Below are 21,322 nucleotides of genomic sequence, written 5' to 3'. Positions count from 1 at the left end.
TAACAAGATGGTGGTATTTGCTATCGAGTCGGAAGAACTCTGCACAACATGCAACTCTCCACAGCAATGGGTGCTTCCTCGTGCCATTGCAGGAAAAAAAAAATGTGTATAGCTGCTCCTCGCATTATATATAATACAAAAAAAAAAACCAAACAAACATAATTTGTTACCCTATACAAGGAACATCAACAGAATACACAAGTACTGTACATCATGTACATGTGTACATCACATGCACTTGAAAATGGCAAAACTACAAGCTTTAATAGTAAAAACATGTCGCAGCAGTTTAATAGAATAGACACTACAATATATGATACTATGCACAGCTGTTGTACATGAGCTGAGATTTTGATTTGCTTTGATCACATTGCAAGCAAATAAGAACAGCACAACTGAATTCAGTAGTGTCTGCTTACCCTTATGTATTTAAAGGAAATGTGAAATTGTACCCTCATAAGCTTCCATCGATCAAGCACACATTACAAATTTAGAAAAAAAAGAAGAAAGTACATAAAATGAAGATCTTACGCACAATCCTACGACCAAAAATTTTTCTGTCATGTACATTGTAATTTTGAATACTTTCAATTTGTTGGCAAATACAATGTACAATGTACACTGTAGGTTTTTCAATGAGATTATTAGGAAGCGTCTACTCGGTACAATAGAAAACACAAGCTTAAAGTGTGAAAACAGTATCCTCAGCAATTCACATACAAGTACACACAAGTCCATTCAAGTAGCAAAAAGAAAACACTACCACGAATGCAAAAAAGAAATGCAATTATTTGCTACTATAGAGATACAGTTAGGTTTAGCTGATAAGCTTAGCATTTTTACATAAGAGTTTTTGGTATCATCCCTGGACTAATCTCATCCACATACATTATACCAACACCACTATTCAATGTGATTAACCCGTTGAGGACAGACTGAATTTGCTACAACACGCATTTCCCATAGATACCTGCCCGCGTATACTCTGGACTCGTCCTAAACGGGTTAATACACATCGTATATTCCCTGCACAGAAATATCAAGAAGACCACATTATATGCAAAACAGGGTACACATAGAAAGGAATAGACAACACTGTCTTCAACCAAACAGATGCCTGCTGTAAACTTTTTTGTCACCTTGCTATTGATTGATTTTTGTAATGTACGGACGTATGAATGCGACAAAACGAGGGAAAACAGCCTACGTTATATTGACCCATTAGTTCACCAGAGATCTCAGTGGAAAGCAAAATCAAAGTTGCTGGCTAAAAGGCGTATGCTAATAATATGTTTGATTGTGATGTAGAATAACACAAACAACACTCGGGATAAATAGAATGTTAGCAATACCTGATATACATACCACCAGCAGCAATGCTGGTTTAATGATATTTATAGTATAATTATGTACACGTACCAGAGCATATTATATCACAGTACAGACTGTTTCCAATGCCCACCAGAGTAATACAGAAAGTAGCCTACATACCCACCAGCATAGGCCAACTAGAACCCATTGTTGGGCATATAAAGGTGCAAAGGACACTTGCCCTTAAAACTGTTCTCTACTTTTGACAAATTGCTTGACTGAACGAGTGAGAGAGAGAGAAAAAAAAGTATGTATCAGTTCTCAGCACTAACTTTTTTCTCTGGTGGCCTGTTCATGTCACTTGTATTTTAAGAAAAAATGTATTGGCCCGAAATAAAAGGAATATAGCAGTCAATTTTGAATTTTACTTGCCCGATCAGGCCATCAAAAGATAGCACTTTGGGAAATCTGGTGGCCAAACATCGATTAAGCTGCCGGACCACCAGGCCTCCCCAATTGTCGAGCTCTGTATACACAAACAAGTATCTTTCAACATCCCATGCTTCATTTCAAATCATATTGTTGTAAGTATTAAAATCCTAAAAGCAGCATACATTTGACAAACATTTGCCCAACACAAACAAAGGGTATCTGAAAACCCTAAAAATCTTCATGACAATCATGGAAAGGCTTCTGAAATTTTGGCATCAAGAATTTAAAGACATAGGGATGATTACAGGGTTGCCCCCTGATGCCATTAATCAAGTTAAATTCACATCACCTCACAGGTGGTTAGTTGAATTGTACCCCAGCTTCTGTTATTGCCATAAACAGTGTAATAATCATCCCACAGGACTTGACCCCTGACAAGATAGTTTGTTTGATTTGGTTAGGAGCAACATCAGACCAACTATTGTGATTCCATTCAAAGAACAAGTCCACCTTCATATACATTAGGATTGAGAGAATGCAGAAATATCACTAAAACACATCAGTGAAAGTTTGGGGAAAATTGGACAATCCGCTCAAAAGTTATGAATTTTGAAGTTTCAGTGCCGCCATCGCTGGATGAGAAGACTACTACAGCTTGTGATGTCACATGTGTAGAACGATATGAGGAAAGTAGAAAGAAAATTCAACATATTTTCACTTTTCTCACATAATAAGTAAGAGCACATGACTTGCCTCTTTCAGAAGGCAGGGGGAATAACATTACCCTTAACATATGTCAGTAGCGAGCTGAGGGAATGAGTACTTTTTTTTCTCAAAAAAATGAAGTTTTGTGGAATTCTCTTATATTTTCCTTATATCGTTCTATGCATGTGACATCATATACTGTAGAAGTCTTCTCATCCAACAGTGACTGTGTAGAAACTTCAACAATTTGTAACTTTTGAACAGATTGTCTGATTTTCCTCAAACTTTCCATAATGTATTCTACTAAATTAACATTAACTCAATCCTTATGCTTATGAAAGTGGACTTTAAGACCCTAAAGACCCTAGTACCCTACACTTTGTTTATTCATTCCATATACGTATCTTTAAAATAAAAAAAAGGGTCCATTTCGACATCAGTCAAGTCTAAACAAATTTCAACTTGTTTTTTTTTTCCAGAAATACATTTTTGTCACGTGTGCATGTAGCTGTAAAAGAGAACACCTAGACATTAATTTCCATCTCATGACTATTGTTGTGCATAAAATGTTCTGCTTTCAGAAATCCTCCAGAAAATGCACTCCAAAGTGGCTGCACAAATGTTCTCAGTTACTTTCAAAAATGAAAAGAAATTTAAAAATCTTTGCTCCAAAGCGGTGAGTGGCTGCAATGCTGATATGAGTTGCGATTAATTGCACGTAACATGGCTGATCTTGTCAAAGCGTTAATGTGTGTTATTTGTGGCACATGCAGGCTGAAGCGCAGACTACAAGTTGCTATACATGTGTATGCTCAAAGGGAAAAAAAAAGTGGTATTGTCATCTTGAAATTCACCGTCAGAAAAGGGGTTTGTTGAAGAGACACTGCTCCATATCTGGACAAATTTTGTCACTTTGAAGCTACAATATCAATTGTCGACCACTGTAGAGCTCAACATACTTCACTTTGGTGATAAGAAAAGAAACTGCAAAACCAGCAAGTTGGATATCTATTCAATCTTTTTTCGAGATTTTTTAAAGAGAGCAATATGTGTGCATGGGCAGTGTCTAACTGTTAGATACAGTTTATCAATGAATGCATCGTAAACACAAGCTTTGATATATTTGAAATGATCAAGACGCTTCATATGGATATCATTTCATTAAGTACTTGCACAGGATCTGAGCAGAGTTTGTTCCAAAAGTACTCTGCTCCTGCTGACAACAATACCACTTTTCTGTCCCCATCAAGGCCAAAAATCACATCTTTCCATATAATGTAAAGAAACAAACAAAATGGAATGCAACACCACAAGAGGAAAAAAAAAAAAGAGTCTCTTGCGAATGACCATCACTCTGTGTCTACCTTCTGTATTCTCTTCAGCAGCAGCTTTATATCAGTGCTGAAGAACTGGGGGCTCTCTCCCACAGACATGGAGCGCTGCAAATTAAGCGGTTAACGAGCAGTCATGGAAAATTGGTTAAAACGGGATGTGTATAGTATGCATGGTGATCGTACAGGGCCAGTCCATTCCATCTCATTATATACAGCACATCTTCTGGTGCCTGGCGAGACCATCAAAGTCTTCTCAACAACAACCACAAACACACTCATCCTCATAAGAAGACACATCATTGTATAGTAATGCACTACTGTGCTACCATACACTTGTGTGTGTTTCTATCTCTTCCATTCTACCACTGGCCTACGCGTTAAACATGTGATAGTGATTTTCACATTGTAAGTCTGTAGGGCCACAAACCCAGCCCCACTCCTTGTAAATTCTAAGAAAAAAATTATTGGAACAGAAACAAAGGACAATATTTCTACCATGTAATTAAGACTTGCTGCTTAAACTCTTAATTTTCAAGAGGCTACTTTTAAGTTCATTCCAAAGATTTTCCTGCATATTGACTCAATTACTTTGTCGGCCAACAAAACAGGCAAAAAAAAAAGTGCTTAAAGAAGTCAAAGTTAAGCATTTTGCAAAGCCTCTGGTGCTAGATGGACCAAATGAAATGTTGATGTGTCTGCCATTCAAAGTAAATGCTAAAAATCATTGTCAAAACTAAAATGTGCAGATTCTAGCATAAAGCTATAGTATAACAATATCATGACTACACAACCTAGTTTGATGCAGATGTAGAGTGTGCTGAAAAAGCTCTGCAGCTTAAAGGAAGGAACTGATCATAATGATGCTGAAAAGCTTGTCTTTAGAAATATTCTTTTTTTTTTTTTATTGATGGAAACCATCAACACGCCATCAAACAAAACTAAATCATTCAACATTTTTCAAAGGACATGCAACTTTTAAACAAAACTGGAAACCAGCAAACCCTTTAAATAAATCAAAGACAGTTTCCGAGGAGCAAAATATCAAAGCAGTTAGAACAACACAAACTAGTGTTATGAACTAGAGTGAGGTTATAACTGGCATAATTCATTTTCACAGTGCATTGACCTCTAAGAGACAATGTTAACAAGATGCTAACAAGGTCAAATTCCTGCATTTGTAACCATGGTAACATCACTGAAAATACATTGTTCTGGATAAGAGTGAAAAAAAAAATCTCTTTAATAAAATCATAATGTACATATCAATATAATCATTTACATGCAATTCAGCAAAGGATTGATGGCTATTTGGAATACAAGCATGTAGAACAAGGTCGTTGAGCATTTCTTTTCTGATAATCTCAAGTTACTTGCAAAAAGCATGAAGCTACATGTACAGGAGAGCAAAGTCATGTTAGAAGGACAAGATATATTAAGGAACATTTCCTCCATACATCTCGCAGCAATCCTGGTATGGCTACATTTGACTTCTCCCCTAACAAAGTCAAATAACTGCATGGCAATTTGAAATATTTCTGCTGTTTACTAGAAGCCTCCATTTCATTTCCTTTTATGGTTATTAAACTGATTGGCTGAGTTTGATAGGTTTGGCACAAGATACCATCTGTGATGGTCTAATGTGTTATTATTGTCATACTGTAGCTTGGAGATGGCTAACATTTTCAAACTTGATTCACAGTATATCATTCCTTCCGATTTCTTCATTCAAAACAATAACAGAAATGCTTCACAATGTGGTACTTGGAGGGGGAAAAAGGATCAGAAAGCTACATGCTTATTTTAACAATCTAATATAGTATCTACTCATGCAGATACATGACTTTTCCTACAGTGGCAGTGAAGAACGTATAAGGTATTATTATATTATTGAAAGTCATCAGTTCAATTAAACAGTCAAAACACAGCTAAAACTACACTGTAACAATGCATAGCACTACTGAAAATCATATGGGCAAACCACTTGAAGGGTAAACTAGGTAATAACTGGGTTTTTTAGGTCCAACTAGTACAGAACAATACAGAGGTTAAAGAAATTTCCATACACTGCAGATCACTAGAATTAATCACAGATAATAGAATAAGCACAATTTCTAAAGAGGAACATGGATATGCCCATTAGAAAAGGGAGAAAAATTTGTGCTTCATTGTCTCTAATCTCTGAGACTGATACATTGTATTTTGTGTTGTTAGTACACCATTATTTTATGTAATATATGCTATCAAAAAAAAGAGTAACTACATGTAAAACAATAAATAAAACTTTTCTCAGTTTGTATCAACAAAAGGTGTGTCCTATTATGAATATAGATGTACTTGGTAATGTAGATTTATGTTTTAATGAAATATAGAACGAGGCAAGTCAAAGTCTCATCAAACTCTTTTTGTATCTTTTAACAGACTTTCTCCTTTTTCACTTTGAAAAAAAATCACAGTAATTCAAAATTCTGAAAATCCCTCACACTAATCTATGTTATCCCCCACCCCCTTGCATGTTTTATAACTCAACCACTCACAAAAAGAAAAAAAAAATGAACAGAAAAAATATTAAACAAATCTCACGTTAGAGTTTGAGAAGATAGACAGAGCACACAATTTCTATGTAATTTTAACAATCACTGCACATCACATCAAATAGTATTTGACCTAAGGAATGAATCAGAACTGTCGAAAAGAAGTGTGCAAGATGTCTTCATCACTAAAAAGGATGAGGTTGCTTTGGAGCCCAAGTCTAGTGCTGAGTGCAGTTTACTTCTGGGACTTGTAATGTAGCCAGCAAAAATGATTTTATGCTGCTTGATGAGGTGGCATTTTCGCTATTTACCAAGAGCAAACTTGGCAACTGAAATATTAAGCCTTGGGTTACTCAGCAATGAAAAGTTAAATGTCTGTGAGATGTGTGCAAAACATTTTGTAGCATTTGTAGCATTTTATTCCCACTACGTCACCTCCATCAACCTTCCCCTCATAAAAAAAAAAGTAACAAGGAAAAGGTACTACACAAAACTACCTATTTTTATTTTAGAAACAGAAAAAAATGTTTTGCCTTTACATTATTTTCTCTTTGTTATTCAACCATATTCTTCCCCATTTTTTTTTTTTTTTTTTTTTTTTTTTTTTTTTTTTTTTGAGTGGAGATTTTATTCAATTTATTTTTGAGCCAGCTACTGCCTGCAAAATTTCTACATGACCATTATGTCATTCTGTACCTCTGCTTTGATAGGTCACTACCTTTTGAAGAGCACATTTCAAGCTCTACCTCCAGCACTGGAGGTTATTTTCTAGCCCCTTTATTTCACAATATCATACTATTTTTTATTCTATTTTAATTTCATTTATTTTTTTTTTTACTTGGCAAGTTTACTTGTCTGTCTACTGCAAAGCGATGTTGCAGAAAACACTACTGATGGACTGTGATGAAATTTCAAAGAGTTATGACAATGATCTCATCAAATTCAGCAATCATGATATGGATCACAGTCTGAATCAAGACTAATTTAACCCATTACCTCCAGTAACCTGGCACATCCTGTACAAACTTCAAAAAGTGTATTTCGTCATCACCACAAAAGAGGGGCATAACTGATATAGTGGTCATTGTGGGGAGTCATTTTGTCATTGCACAGAACAAAGCTGTGAAATGCTCTTGGTTGGTTACAAAAAGTCTTTAATCTGACCTTGCTGCTGCAGGCGCTTTGGTGTTTGAGAGCACGGCTAGTATTTGTAATTGAATGCATTATGGCGTGTCAAATGTTTGTTGTGATTTGCGAGTTAGTATTCCGCAAAAGATAATTCACAAAGACTATAACATTTCATTATGCTAAAAATATTTATTTGATTATTGGAAATTGTTAGTAGCTAATGGTACATTCCATCTGTTCCCCTTTATTCACATGAACACCTTTTCCTGGTACTCTTTAATACTGTCATGATATTTACATGAGTAGCATTGTTTGGAAACTTTTGAAAGTAAAACATGGATGGTGCTCAGCAAGCTCACCTTCATGCCAACTGGAGAAGAGGTTGGCCTCTTTCTGGGGTCAGCCAATGCATATTTCCCTGGTTCCACATAAGCTTGAAAGAGTGGTTATGGATGTCACATATAAAAATATAAGCACAAAACTTGAAGTCAACTTTTAAATGAAACAGACCTGGATAAACAGGAGGTGTCAAATTACTGACATCAGAATGTCAACAAATAATCTAGTTCATATGCTATACCATTAGTACAGTAGCTTCATGTAAGACATGAATTAAACTTAATATGTTCACTCTTGTTTTCTGAGATTGTTCCACAATTCTGTCTGAAACTTGCCCTATAAATGTAAAACATGTCCTCTTTCATGAAATGACATCAAATACACATACTTGCACTGATACAATTTAAATATATTAGAATTTGACTTTGATCTTTCTCAGAGTCAGCCAAAGCTTTGTGAAATTCAATATCATACTGCAAATAGATTACTAAAACTGAATAGGAATAAGATATTATATAGTAATTCTTGAGTTTTTATTCAAGTGTTTACCCCATTACATACACACCTTTCCCCAAACGAATTAGCAATTTGACTACACAGACTACATTCATGTGCAATGTTTGATGTTATGATATGTTTACAATACCTTTAAAACACAAAATATGTCTAGTGAAACTATGTTCATTATATTTCATAGTTTCTTTTAAAGAAGGTCTTCAGAATGTTGTCCTACCCAACATAATATTTTCTTGCATTACTTGAGGATGTGTATCAGTCAATATGACTGACATCACTTAAATCATGTCTTACAGTACCATGCAAAGAAAGTAGCAGGCACTATATTCATCCCGATATTATAGAAATGTGGTCCTTCCTTGCAATACTGTAAAAGTGGAAATTGAAATTTTCGTGCATTTCGCACAACCAGAAGCTAGCATGAAAATAAAAGCACACAAATATTTTTGCATGCCATATGTTCCAGTACGTGATGTCTTGATTCCGCGGAATTAAAAACATGCGAAAGTCTTCTTGCACGGCCAAGCGCGAAAAATTAGTTGCGCGAAATTATCCACTTTTACAGTATACTGGAATGCCTACCATGAACAAAATAACAAATATTGTCTTTGGGGGGACATCTTACCTATAGTGGGTGAAGGCGGAGGTGAGGACACATGTTCCCTCTTCGGCCTCGTCTCCTCGCCCGGGATGTGGGCCACGGGAGCGGTGAGGACGTAGTATTCGGTCAGCGTGTCGCATAGGGCGTGCTCCACAGCATGCTGTAACTGCAGGGCGAGGTCCACGCTGCCCCGACGCCAAATGAAGAACTGGATCAGTGCCACAGGTCCTGCGGCATGCACCAAATCGGGAATCGGTAATGCGACAGATATCGGAAGCATATTCACAGCAAGCCCTGCCTTCACCTAACTAACTGCCAATTAGGAGTTAAAAACAATGCATATGATGTACTGTATACACCATATATCTACAAGCCTAATTTTTTTGTGTGTGAATCAGAACTCCCTGACAATTCTGAGAGTGGTTGAATTCTCAATAGTGAAGTCCAGCTGATAAAGGACAGAGATATATATGTGTGCACATCACATTCATGTCAGGATCAGAGTTAATATTTACATGTTTAGTTAAATTTGTGAATAGCATCCCACTTTAATACAAAATTTGTGAAAATAAAAACAGGATGGCGTATACTGTATCATGTGATTCTCTCATGCATACATGAGCAAACAAATCACAATTGTTCCATATCCACTGGACTGCCATTAAAGTCACATGCAGTATTGTTCTCTATCTCCCTGAAAATGGGGGAAAATGGTGTTTTTTAGAGGAAATCGTATTACACTCAACTGCAGTCTCCCCGGCTATGACTGAGAGCCCTTTTGAGTGAGGTTGGGGTGAATGCGCAGTAGGTTGTACAGCTGTGTCCCATCCAGAAGTAGTTCTCTGAATGATGTCCTTTTTATTATTCCAAACCACAGGATTTTGTGATGATTTCAAGCTCATTGGACATTAACACAGAGCAGACTGAGAATTAATTTACAACTATGCATGCATAGAAGTATATTTCTACACTCTGCACCCATGAAATTATGCAGTGAAGTATTAAATCACACACATGAATACATTCAGGTCACAAACTGTGCTGAACCCACCTGGATTCTTGGATGGGGTCTGGTTGGGTGCATACAGACTGGTGTTGATGAGGGTCTGGAAATCCATCTGACCGAAAGGATCCTTGTGGGAGACGACCGATGGCAACGGGCAGTCCATCAAGACCACAGGGTTGCCCCCTCCATCTACCAGACTGGTGGCTACACAAGCAGTACCTGATATAATGAATGAAAATTGATGTGATTAAGATGTAGAGTAATCAGAATGGGAGGTTTATTCCCTCTACACTCATTTTACACACTGTATTAAAGTAAACACATATTTCATGAGTCACATATTCACATTCATATTCACATTTACTACCGACTTCCTGACTTCTTTTACTACTAAGTTCCTGGGATGACCATGGATACTAAAAAATACCATTTGTAAAAGTTTAGCAGGTATCTATTAAGAGTATAACAATACCAATGTTGTACACTTCTTCTGTTTTGAAAATGAGTGTGTGCACATCATAGCAATTTACTGTTCTCCTTTGGCAGTGAAGTTCACAAAAAGAAAAAAACTTTGTACATTACTGTACTGAGAATTGACAATGCATCTCAAGCTTCCATTAAACTTTGTTTCACTGCATGAATATCAGTCTTTCTTCATAGTTTAATTGCTAGGACATTTTATAGTAAGACATCCACACCGCAATACAACCTCCTACATAGCACCAATGGACATGTAAGAGAATATCTAACATCAGATGTACTATGCTGTGACTTTTCAGAGTGAACAACGTTTCATCTTCCGTCACTGGACATACCAGTTCCACCTTCGGCTTGGTGCGGCCTGTTGTAGAGAAAGACGTCCGCCTCGCTGGGCTCCATCAGAACACCGTGCCCGGTGGGGACCTGCCAGCTGTGACAGTCCTGGAAGTGGTTCTCGGGCTTGCCGTCGATGTACTTGGGCGGGTGCAGGAACTGGTTCTGGAGCAGGTTCTGGCGCAGGTAGTAGCGGACGGAGTTGAGGTACTGCATCACCCACTGGGGGATGGTGAATTGGTAGGACTCGGTGGGAGGCTTGTTCCATGGCTGAATGAACTATGGTGGGAAAAGAAAATGAGACAGTTAACCATGGGAAATGTGTTTTAGCAAAAAAAAGCTTGTCCTCAAATGGGTTAAAGTAGCGAAGTCCAATAGTGGTATCTTACCTGGACATCATCTGGGGTCAGCTTACACAGAGGGTTCCTGGCCAGCATATCAGCAATTACGTCCAGTGTGGCAGACTCCAACTTCTTTCTCAGGAGGTCGACAAGGTCATTTGTGATCTCCTGGCCTGTGGCAGTTTGAAAGACATTTTCAGAGCTCACATTTGCAAAATATTGTGAGAGATCTTTCACCTATCCAAGACAAAACCCAAGTATACTCGGGCAGGTGTCTATGGAAAATGCATGTTATGGAAGAATCAGCTCGTCCTCAACGGGTTTAGCCAAACAAAGGCAAAGCAGCCTAAAGTGTTTAACTCTTTGCAAAATACATCTTCTGGTATTTGACTGTTTGTATGACTCTGGTCCTAAATAACCATCACAAGTGTTGCAAGTGGTTATAAAATTTGTGATAGTAGAGTTCAGCAATGGGCATAGAAATGCATATGTACAGTACACGTTGCATTCACGATGCAATCAAAGTTCATATTTTGTGCGGGTGTTGTTGAATTTGCAAGTAGCATCCAACCCACAAAATTGTCAACGATAAAAACCCTGCTGAAAAATGCAGTTGAATATGCAATAGATGACAAGCTAATGTCACGAGCCTACCTGCAGTAGTGACACCAAAGACATCCACCCTGATGATGTGATGTCCACCCTGTAGACTGGACACCTTGGTGGTCACTGAGGAAATGGACTGGGTGTCAAAGCTAGAATCGCTGCGCGAACCCTGCAAACAAAAAGAAACAAACAAACAAATAATTCACAACGAATCTGTGCCTGTAATTCTCCCTACTAAAGAACTTGATATCTGAAAGTAAGAACGAGAAACTGGGCCTACCAAGCATACAAGAATACATCGATATCAATTGGTCAAACATGTATTGATACTTTTAAAGGACTTCCGACTTGAACTAGCTGTCCTCTGTATTCTAATACCATCATTTGAATGTTTAGGAAGTACACTGTACTAACAAAACTACAGCAACATCGAGTGCATGCATGTAGGTCTACATACAATGTACAACTCTTGTATTTGTACAATATATCTTCTTCCAGTGACATAGGCCAACAATCCTGTGTTTCACACAAGTTAATGTAGCTCTCCACTCAAAACTACACCAAATAGCACATAAGCAATATGAAACGATGACTCTTGCAAATATGTACACGTGTGCAGCCTGTACTTGCTCTGCTAACAAACTGCGCCAATCAGTCATCTCATACACATACTTGTGCTGATGGAGCAGACTTTGGATGTGAAAGTGTCTTACAGCATTTTTTAAGTAGACCTGTTTATTTAATATGAATAGTGGATAAATTTCCTCTCTGTTTCAATAAAACTGTTTTAACTTCACTACAAAGAACTCCTAAAATGACATAAGGAGAGATCTCCCTTTTACAATGTAGATTGCGTGATCTGACATTATCATGCACTGATTGCTAACATAGTGATATTGCCTTATACTTTTATTTGGATACTTTTCATGTCCAATGTCAACAAATACAAACACAGTTAAGTGTTGGGATATACTACTGCACTTCATAAAAGATAAAAAAGTCTTTGCTGTTGTCAAGAATAAAAATGCACACTTGGTACTCTCTGCTAGACATGTCAGTATGGCATGTGAAAACTTTCTGTTACTGTAAAAGTGGATATTTTTGTGCGACTAATTTTTCATGCTTGGCGGGGTAAGCTGACTTTGGCATGTTTTTACAGTACAATTCCCGGAAATCAAGATATGAACTACTGGAACATAATGCTATGGCAAGCAAAAATATTCGCGTGCTTTTATTTGCGCTAGTTTCTGGTTGCGCGAAATGCGCGAAAAATTTCAACACCGCCAAAGTCTTCACTTTTACAGTATTTCTTGGATGTTTGTTAGCATCACTCACCATATGAGAAGACATGGAGTCATCCTCAACGTAAAAAGATCCAGGGATGGTGTTCAGAGATTGGATGGATGTTGCTCTTGACACTGAAAGTATACATACAATAAAGATAGGATTACCACTGGCAATTGGCATCATTCACCATTTGCAGAAGAAACAAAAACCCAGCATTAGTGCTTTAAAATAGTTCTTAAAGGGAAGGTAAACCCAAAGAGCAATGTGGATTGAGTGAAAGCAGCAACATTAGTAGAACACATCAGTGAAAGTTTGAAGAAAATCGGACAATCGATGCAAAAGTTATGAATTTTTAAAGTTTTGTTGTTGGAACCGCTGGATGAGGAGACTACTAGAGGATATGACGTATGAGTGGACAACAATACAAAGAAAATATAAAGGATATTCAACAAAAATTCACTTTTCTGGAATTATGAAAGAGCAGTGGACCAACCGCTTTCAGAAAGCAGGGGGAATAATTGCTACCCTTAACATATGTCAATATCAAGTTGATGGAATTTATAATTTTCATGAAAAATGGATTTTTGTAGTATTTTCTTTATATTTTCTTGATATTGTAGTCCACTCATACGTCATAACCTCTAGTAGTCTCCTCATCCAGCGGTTACAACACCAAAACTTTAAAAATTCATAACTTTTGCATCAATTGTCCGATTTTCTTCAAACTTTCACTGATGTGTTCTACTAATGTTGCTGCTTTCACTCAATCCACATTAATATTGGGGTTTATCTTCCCTTTAAATGTGAGTTAGTTATAGAAACAACCAATGTAAAAATTTGAATCTGTATAATCGATATCAAGTATTGTTAAATACACAAAATGTGAACAATAGTGACTTTTATAATAAAAAAAAGTTTCCAGACTAAACCGTCTACAGTTATGGTTTAATGAGAAAAATACTGATATCTCCTTATATTTTAGGCTTTACTGCAACAATTTCATATGGTAGGATGTTTTGTAATACAACAGACCTACACATATGCATCAAATGAGATATCTTTAACATTTTTAAATTGCTGCTCCCAAAGGTAAACAGGACCTTTAACCCTCCTCTAGGAACAAGGCAGATTGGAGTGAAATGTATATAATGATCTAGCATTTTCACACCTTTGCTCATTCAATTTGACAGAAAGTATTGTGCAGTAATCTAATTCACAATGTCAACAGGATGCCACTAGACTTTACACAGTGACGCCAGTTACACATTCACTTTCAATCTAAAAGAGTTCAAATTGGACATGTATGATTTCCTTTTACACACACACACACACACACACACACATACACACACCCACAAATATAAACTGAGAGGGAATTCTCCTTCCTGTAGGCAAGGAATGCCCTCATCCCAGCCTCCCAATCCACTCTTATCCCTTTCCTGAAGATCACCAAAGAAGAACTGCTATTAAACATTACCACATGAAATGTTCCATGATAAAGGATCCCCCTTTGGGCACTCTACCTGACTGTGAGGCTGGCTGAGAGTTTGGCTGGGAGGCGCTGTGAGAGGACTCAGCTATCGAGCAGAGGCGAGAAGAGGCCGGTTGGTTTGCTGCCACAGTTGATTCATAGAGTCTTGGGAGTTATAGGAGAGGAAAATATCAAAGCAATAAATCACAACACCTGGAATACAGGCCAACACTCAAAATATATCAATACATGTTCTCATGGGGGGGGGGGGGGGGGGGGGGGGGCTCGTCGACATACAATAGAGTAATTGCATTTTGCCAAACTGAATCTCATATCTTTGAAATGAAATGTCAAATGTGAATGTGAAGCAATATTTGCAATCATTTTATCTTATAATATAAACAGTGACAGAAATCAGAGCAAATATTGTTATCTATAAACGTTTAACAACCTACTGTACATGTACGTCTTTATTTTTCTGTGGGACCATACAAACAACTGGAAAAATAGTTCAATCTTGTGTGTGGTTACTGAAGACAGCACAATAGAGAGTTTTGAAGATAACGGATAACAAAGTAATTCACACGACTTCAGTCGCAGAAATCAAGAATTACATGTATGTATGATCTAACAGATACATCTAAATTTTCTCCATCACTGTGATTGGATGGGGTGACTGTGATATCTCATACAATCTTCTTTCATCCAATGTTCATGTTTCTTGCATCTGTACAGTGTACCATGAAAGTCACAAATAAGGGTATGACAACATGACAAAATGCAAATTCTTTTTATATACAATGTACACTGTACCTACCTGAGATAGAATACCTCCCCTGAGCTCTCCCTGTACACAAAGAGATTTTTCCTATCTTGGACAGCAAATGCAGTGAGGGCCGTTTTCATTGCCTGTAAGCCTACGAGGAAAAAAATCAGGAACAAGCACTGACAATGAAAATGAAAGTTGTCACTTCATTACATTTGGGGAAGAGATGGGGGGGGGGTACCTATTTGCCAAGAAGATAATTTCCTTGCCATTATTGAAACCATATTGTAATACAACTTTCACAGACATGATTAAAAGTTTGTCTACATTTGCCAGAGGAAACTATACTTTCAACATTCTACCATAATGATTCCTTTGCAATATTCTTTTTAGCATATCACAATGCAACTTTAATAGAGGTGATGAAAAGTCTGACTGCATTAGCCAGTAACCACTAGAGGAAATCATGTCCTTGATATTCAGTCTAGTGATGTTATGGTTTGTTATTGTTAGACTACTGCATACAGGTCCCTTCCTCAATGCTTGCAATCTCTTCACTGTGATAAATGTTTTTTTCATCTGATTGATTTGTTCAGATCAAACCATAATCTCTGAAATCTTATGACTCTGATGAATATTTTCCTGTTAAACTAACATTATCAAAAATCAAACAGTTACCATCAAGAGCCAAACTGACTGTAAATTTTGTTTGATTTGCATTCTCACAATCAAGTACGAATCTCAAATACTTACTTCTGTGAGTTATATTTTTGTTGGCCCCTACAATGTACAATTGTACATTCTCACTATGAAGCATAAATTGCCACAGGCTACATCTATGACAAATATTTTCTGTGAGATGTGCATTTTCATGATCACATGTTGATTTTCAGAAGTATGTAATATGAGTTTATCTCACATTTGAGTTGCATTTCAACAATCAAAAATAAGGTTTAGCAGATTTTGCAGTGACAGTCATATTCCAATACATTTTAATCAAGTAACATGAAATTTCAAAGTTACCCCTGGATGCAGCCCCGTGTCTGTGTGAGGGTTTGAGCCGTGAGTGCACTTGGAGTGATGTAGTAAAGACCCTATCACAGGCAAAGTGGCCTGGGTTGAAGTCGAGGGTGGCGGCCAAGTAATCCTTAGCCTCTTGCTCACTCTCATCAGCATCTGAAAAAGGGATGAATATTGATAAATATCAGTTGGAATTACAAGCAAGCCCAACCTCATCAAAGTGACAGATTATGAGTTTACTGCTTAATAGAAATGCACAAATATGACCTGATCAATTGAAACACAGTACAAGAAATTAAACTCATAATTGAATAATGCTTGTTTTGAAAATTATTAAAAAAAAGGTCTTGACCTGAAATCAGTCAGTCACAGCTTTGACAAACAGAAGTCAACTTCATCTTCAGTGTCAGATCATTGTATCACTAGAGTACGATCAAATCAATGGATTGAAACAGGTAAATCATTTCAGAAGTAATGTTACCATTTCTCATATTCATTCTTTCTTACGAGTATGGTATACTGTACTGTACTACCGTTTATCAGTGCAACACTTCAATATGAGGGTTATATGCTCGCAAGCACATAAATTTCCTTTATCAGATGGGTGGGACATCTCTTCACCCTGAACCCACCTAGGTCATCCGAGAGCCTCCTTTCAATGGGGAGGGTGTGGTCCTCCTGCTTCCAGATGTCCTCATCACTCTCAGGGACCAGCAACCGGTTGCACACCTTTCGGTTGTCCAGCTCCTGCAGCAGCAGTCGCTATGGATACCAAAGATGCATGCCATCACGTTATCATCATTCAATCATTTAGTGGTCCCCCTGCTTTGTTGTGAGGGATTAGGAGACAAACTTGTCTTGCTTAAAGTTGGCTATAACTTACATGTATGCTGTGTTCTGTACTAACCCTTGAAAACTACCCGCATAAAACACGGTATATGGGTATAGCAATAAATCATGCCAACTTATAGTGACACTTGTACAAAGCGATGGCTAGACAAGTGTTAAATTTCAAAGAGACATAATAGCTATCACATGGCAAGTGATGGCACTGCACAATAAGTGATCTTCTAATCTACCTGAGGTACAGTATGAATAATCCAGGGCAGTGCAGAAAATGAAATGCCTGTGTTACTGTTTGTCATGATATTAGTACAGATGTAGATGTAGATGTACAACTGTACTTACACATCAACAAGGGAAAGTGGTATTTTTCAGCAAAAGTACATTGTATGACCACATTTTGCAACTTGTAGTCTCTATTTTGTGATGACAGAAACATATCAGAGATATTACATAGCATTTTGTTGCATTAAGCAGAGCTGTCATTAGATTGGCTTGCAATCATTACATGAGTACCGATACTATATCAGCAGATCTTACACAGAATGTGATGTCCAACTGCATTTGCTTCAATATACAATTTTAGATGATAATACAGGACAACATTAACACATGACTAATGTCCACTATTATTCCTGTCATTGTTACTGCAGTGCTACTAAGCATTATCATAATTCTATGTGGAACATTCTACACCAGAATTATCATTATCATTGATTTAAATATACGGTGTACAAATGAATGCTTTGTGATAGGCAACACAAACCTTCAAATTTGAAACACAGCTCACAGCGGAGCTTTCACAGAATAATGAACCAGGGAGCTGTTTCATGAAGTCATCACATAGAAGTCTTTAGATAAATCTCAGAATGACCAAAGTTGCTCATATAAATGTAGGGACTGTAGCTATGGAAGTAAAATCCAGGGAGACCGAGATCATAGGCACAGGTGTGTAGAGTCTTACCTGGTTCACCAGTCTACACTTGTTTGAAATGGCTTCTGACACAAACTGGTAGGTTTCCTTCTGATCCAGTAACTTTTTACTCTCATTTCTTTCTCTGTATCAACACAAAAAGGAAGCAACAAAAAACAATGACAAATGAAAACAACCCAATTAGTCAGTACATGCACCTTTAGCGGTTACTGTTGGCAACTACCAATAACTACATCAAATAATAATTACAACTAACAATAGCTACACTGTCTATAGTGCATGATTAAGAGTTATTGTAGGTAATGTGTAACACTTAACAGAAAATATATTTCATATATACCAGTACATGCATGTACACGTATGTATTGGTGACGTTTGGAGTTGCAAGATAGCATGTCACCTAAAATGGGGCGGAAAGAGAATATTGAAATACCAAACAGCTGGTGTGCAAGACATATAGGTCCAACTTCACAAAGGAACTGTGGTTGTTAATGCAGTGGCACCATCTACTGAGCTAAAACCAGTTCATGGTGGGAACAAAATGGAGTGAGAATAAATACCAAATACATGTACATCATGTCATTTCATTCTCTTTGATATCTTTTATAATTCATTAATTGGTGTATTTGTACACTTAAATGCAGATCAAGCATGTTAAATCACTTAAAGAGGGTAAAAGCATATGAATAAAAAATGAATAAATGAAAAAAATTATATATATGTATATGACTGTACTTTCTCTATCAGACATACAAACAAAAACAGAAAGAGATATCGAGTCATGAGCCATTTGCTACCTTGTGTGAAAGAACAAGTTGACCTTGTCCCTGCAGAGTTTGAGAATGAGCCAAAAGTCCGGCATTGTGCCATGGAAGACATCCGTGGAGGTGGCGAGTTCTTCTGGATCGACATCACTGGAGCTGGCCTCGTAACCTGCACATTCAGGACGGACAATTTTGTGCCACAGAAGCTTTCAACTACGCATCAACTGCAACCAGACCTACGTACGGATACTCTTTTCTATCATTTTTCTTTTCTATTATCTGCAGTGTCAAAGTGTTTGATTGTTTGTTTGTTTATTTGTTTGTTTGTTTTTTCATGTTTGTACGCTTGTGCAGGGAACACACAATTTTATTCAAACTTTGGCAAGTTTTGCAACCAATGTCATGAGCGAACAAGTTCTGTTTGTAGAATTTGGGAAGTTCTGCCAATTTGACAGTACAAACAGTTAAGAAAAAATCTGAAATATACAAATGTATTTCTGATGAATTCAGCTTGATTTGATTAGATATGCATTCTGACACATTTGCAGTTGGTTGCTGACAGATTCATAATTTCTGCTCAATCACACTTTTACAACAGCTCTGAGTACTTCCAACATTAGAATGACAATTATTTAGCATTCAACTAGAAAGATTCATTCAATCTGCAGTATTTAACACTTGAATTTCTTTAGGACATAAAAAATACTATCTACAAGAAGGTCAAAGGTTACAAACTATACAAAGCATGGATGAAGGATCACATAGTACATGTATGGAGAAGCCAGGAGAGCTGCCCCTGACAATCACACACACCTTCTTCATCATTGTCTCCTGTACTGCCACTCTGGCTGACATAGCTCTGGAACAGGCTGGAGGGCCCGCTGGATATACCCCCACTGCCCTGCCGGCTGTGGGTGGGCCTCTTGGTCCCCTCCTGGCCCCCTGACCCAACCTGCACCCGGACTGGTGAGCTGGAGGTGGAGGACCCCACAGGGGAGGGGCTGGTCACTTGGCTGGTAGGGGAGGGCGTGTCGTCAGGAATGTGGGACAGAGTGGTTGAGGCTGAATGAAAACATTCGGGAGAAAAAGATACATGTAAATAGAATAGCATTGTAAGTCAAGCAAACCTAACCAAAATCAACACACCTGTTACTAAACTATGACATACTCACCTGATTTGTACAGGGAACTTCATTGAACAAATATGATTACAGCACAAGCAGGTTTGACCACATTTCTTGTTCTTTGTAGTTCCTCAAATTCTTGCATTGATTCCGGTTAAGGTGTATAAAATGCTTGACAATACAGTGATAACAGTGTTTTTGATAACTGTGCTGCTTAGAAGACACCAGAGATCACAAGAACTGACATTACATGGTTTGAATCAGAAGCACAGTTGCCCATTACACTTGCTCTCCAGAAAACATACTGATTACTACAAATTCTAGCTAGTACCTTCTGTTAATCAGCATTCACTAGCTGCCTATTAAAAATACTTTGCTGATGAAACTAAAATTGAATTGACAGCACAGCGTATGCCAGAATATTCTTGAGGTTGCGCACCACAACCTCAAGAATTGATGTCATCAATTCTTTCACAAGTGAATATCACCAAGACAAATGTCATCTTAGGCACCAAGCAAATCTATGCTGCCACAATCATAACTGAACAGGTTAATGCATCTATGCAAATTCCTGATCAAGCTTTATAAACATCTTTTAAAAAGATGCGAAAACTCTTTCTCACCAAGTTCTCCATCTGAGAGCACGGCCTCGTCGCTCGCCCGGGTTAGAACCTCAAAGCTGATGCTGCTTCTCCTCAGGGTGCTGGTTCCCTCCGAGCCCTCCCCGCTGAACACCTCCTCCTTGTCACTACCATCCTCAGCATCATCACCATTATCATCACCACCTGGCTGGTTTCCCACGGCAACCTCAAGGCTGGCATCTGGCTGGTCCATGCAGCTAGGGTCTTCAAGCGTTGGTTCTTCAGACAGCACCTTTGAACAAGAGACAGATGGAGAGGTTGACAGGCAGACAGGTAAACCAACGATTGCATTAATTGGATTTCCTATTGAGAGTAGTCACATAATATTCCAGGCATGTACACATGCTTCCTTAATATGCAAACAGGAACAGAGAAAAAAAAATGGTAGTGATTTTTTTTTGCAGTTTATCATTCATCCAAATTAGTAATGATAAATCTTTCTACCTCTTGATAAAATTCATTTGGAAATATATGAACAAATGAATGTACATAAGACAAAATATGACTTCAGATGTCCTTCTACTTAAGTCTTCTTCTCTGTAATATACCGTTATTAATATCACATTTCACATCCGTAAAGAACAAAGACTCATATGGGACTAAAGCCATGAGTACAGACAAAACTGTCATGTCAGAGTTGTGGAGATAGTCCTCACATACCCTTTGGTATGTGTGTTATAGAAATACACTTAATGATTTAAAGTATTATAAAATTTTCTTGCTCAAGAAGGCACAGTCAAGCTTACAGCTTTCTTGCTAAATCTATGTAAATACTCATCTCAGATACGTGTATTTAGAAAATACTCCTT

The 21,322-nt window shown here is 37.6% G+C and overlaps 1 protein-coding gene across 1 annotated transcript in view; it reads right to left on the bottom strand.

The window, feature by feature from the left end:
- LOC140236616 (KICSTOR complex protein SZT2-like) overlaps nt 1–21,322 on the bottom strand; it is an 86,163-nt gene that overhangs the window by 19,772 nt on the left and 45,069 nt on the right. The window contains exons 37-52 of the mRNA XM_072316537.1: nt 20,496–20,745; nt 19,562–19,810; nt 18,782–18,917; nt 18,015–18,108; nt 16,840–16,969; nt 16,211–16,363; nt 15,239–15,338; nt 14,474–14,586; nt 12,966–13,081; nt 11,712–11,832; nt 11,106–11,230; nt 10,719–10,995; nt 9,949–10,122; nt 8,922–9,125; nt 7,801–7,874; nt 3,813–3,887 (exon numbers count right to left, since the gene is read on the bottom strand). Coding sequence (XP_072172638.1) covers nt 3,813–3,887; nt 7,801–7,874; nt 8,922–9,125; nt 9,949–10,122; nt 10,719–10,995; nt 11,106–11,230; nt 11,712–11,832; nt 12,966–13,081; nt 14,474–14,586; nt 15,239–15,338; nt 16,211–16,363; nt 16,840–16,969; nt 18,015–18,108; nt 18,782–18,917; nt 19,562–19,810; nt 20,496–20,745 — 2,391 coding nt within the window. The remainder of the gene's footprint in view (nt 1–3,812; nt 3,888–7,800; nt 7,875–8,921; nt 9,126–9,948; nt 10,123–10,718; nt 10,996–11,105; nt 11,231–11,711; nt 11,833–12,965; nt 13,082–14,473; nt 14,587–15,238; nt 15,339–16,210; nt 16,364–16,839; nt 16,970–18,014; nt 18,109–18,781; nt 18,918–19,561; nt 19,811–20,495; nt 20,746–21,322) is intronic.

This window comes from Diadema setosum, chromosome 13 (genome assembly GCF_964275005.1).
Source record: "Diadema setosum chromosome 13, eeDiaSeto1, whole genome shotgun sequence".
In the NCBI taxonomy this organism is placed as follows: domain Eukaryota; kingdom Metazoa; phylum Echinodermata; class Echinoidea; order Diadematoida; family Diadematidae; genus Diadema; species Diadema setosum.
Note: the sequence above shows the minus strand (reverse complement) of the source record. Positions and strands in the feature narration are given on the sequence as shown.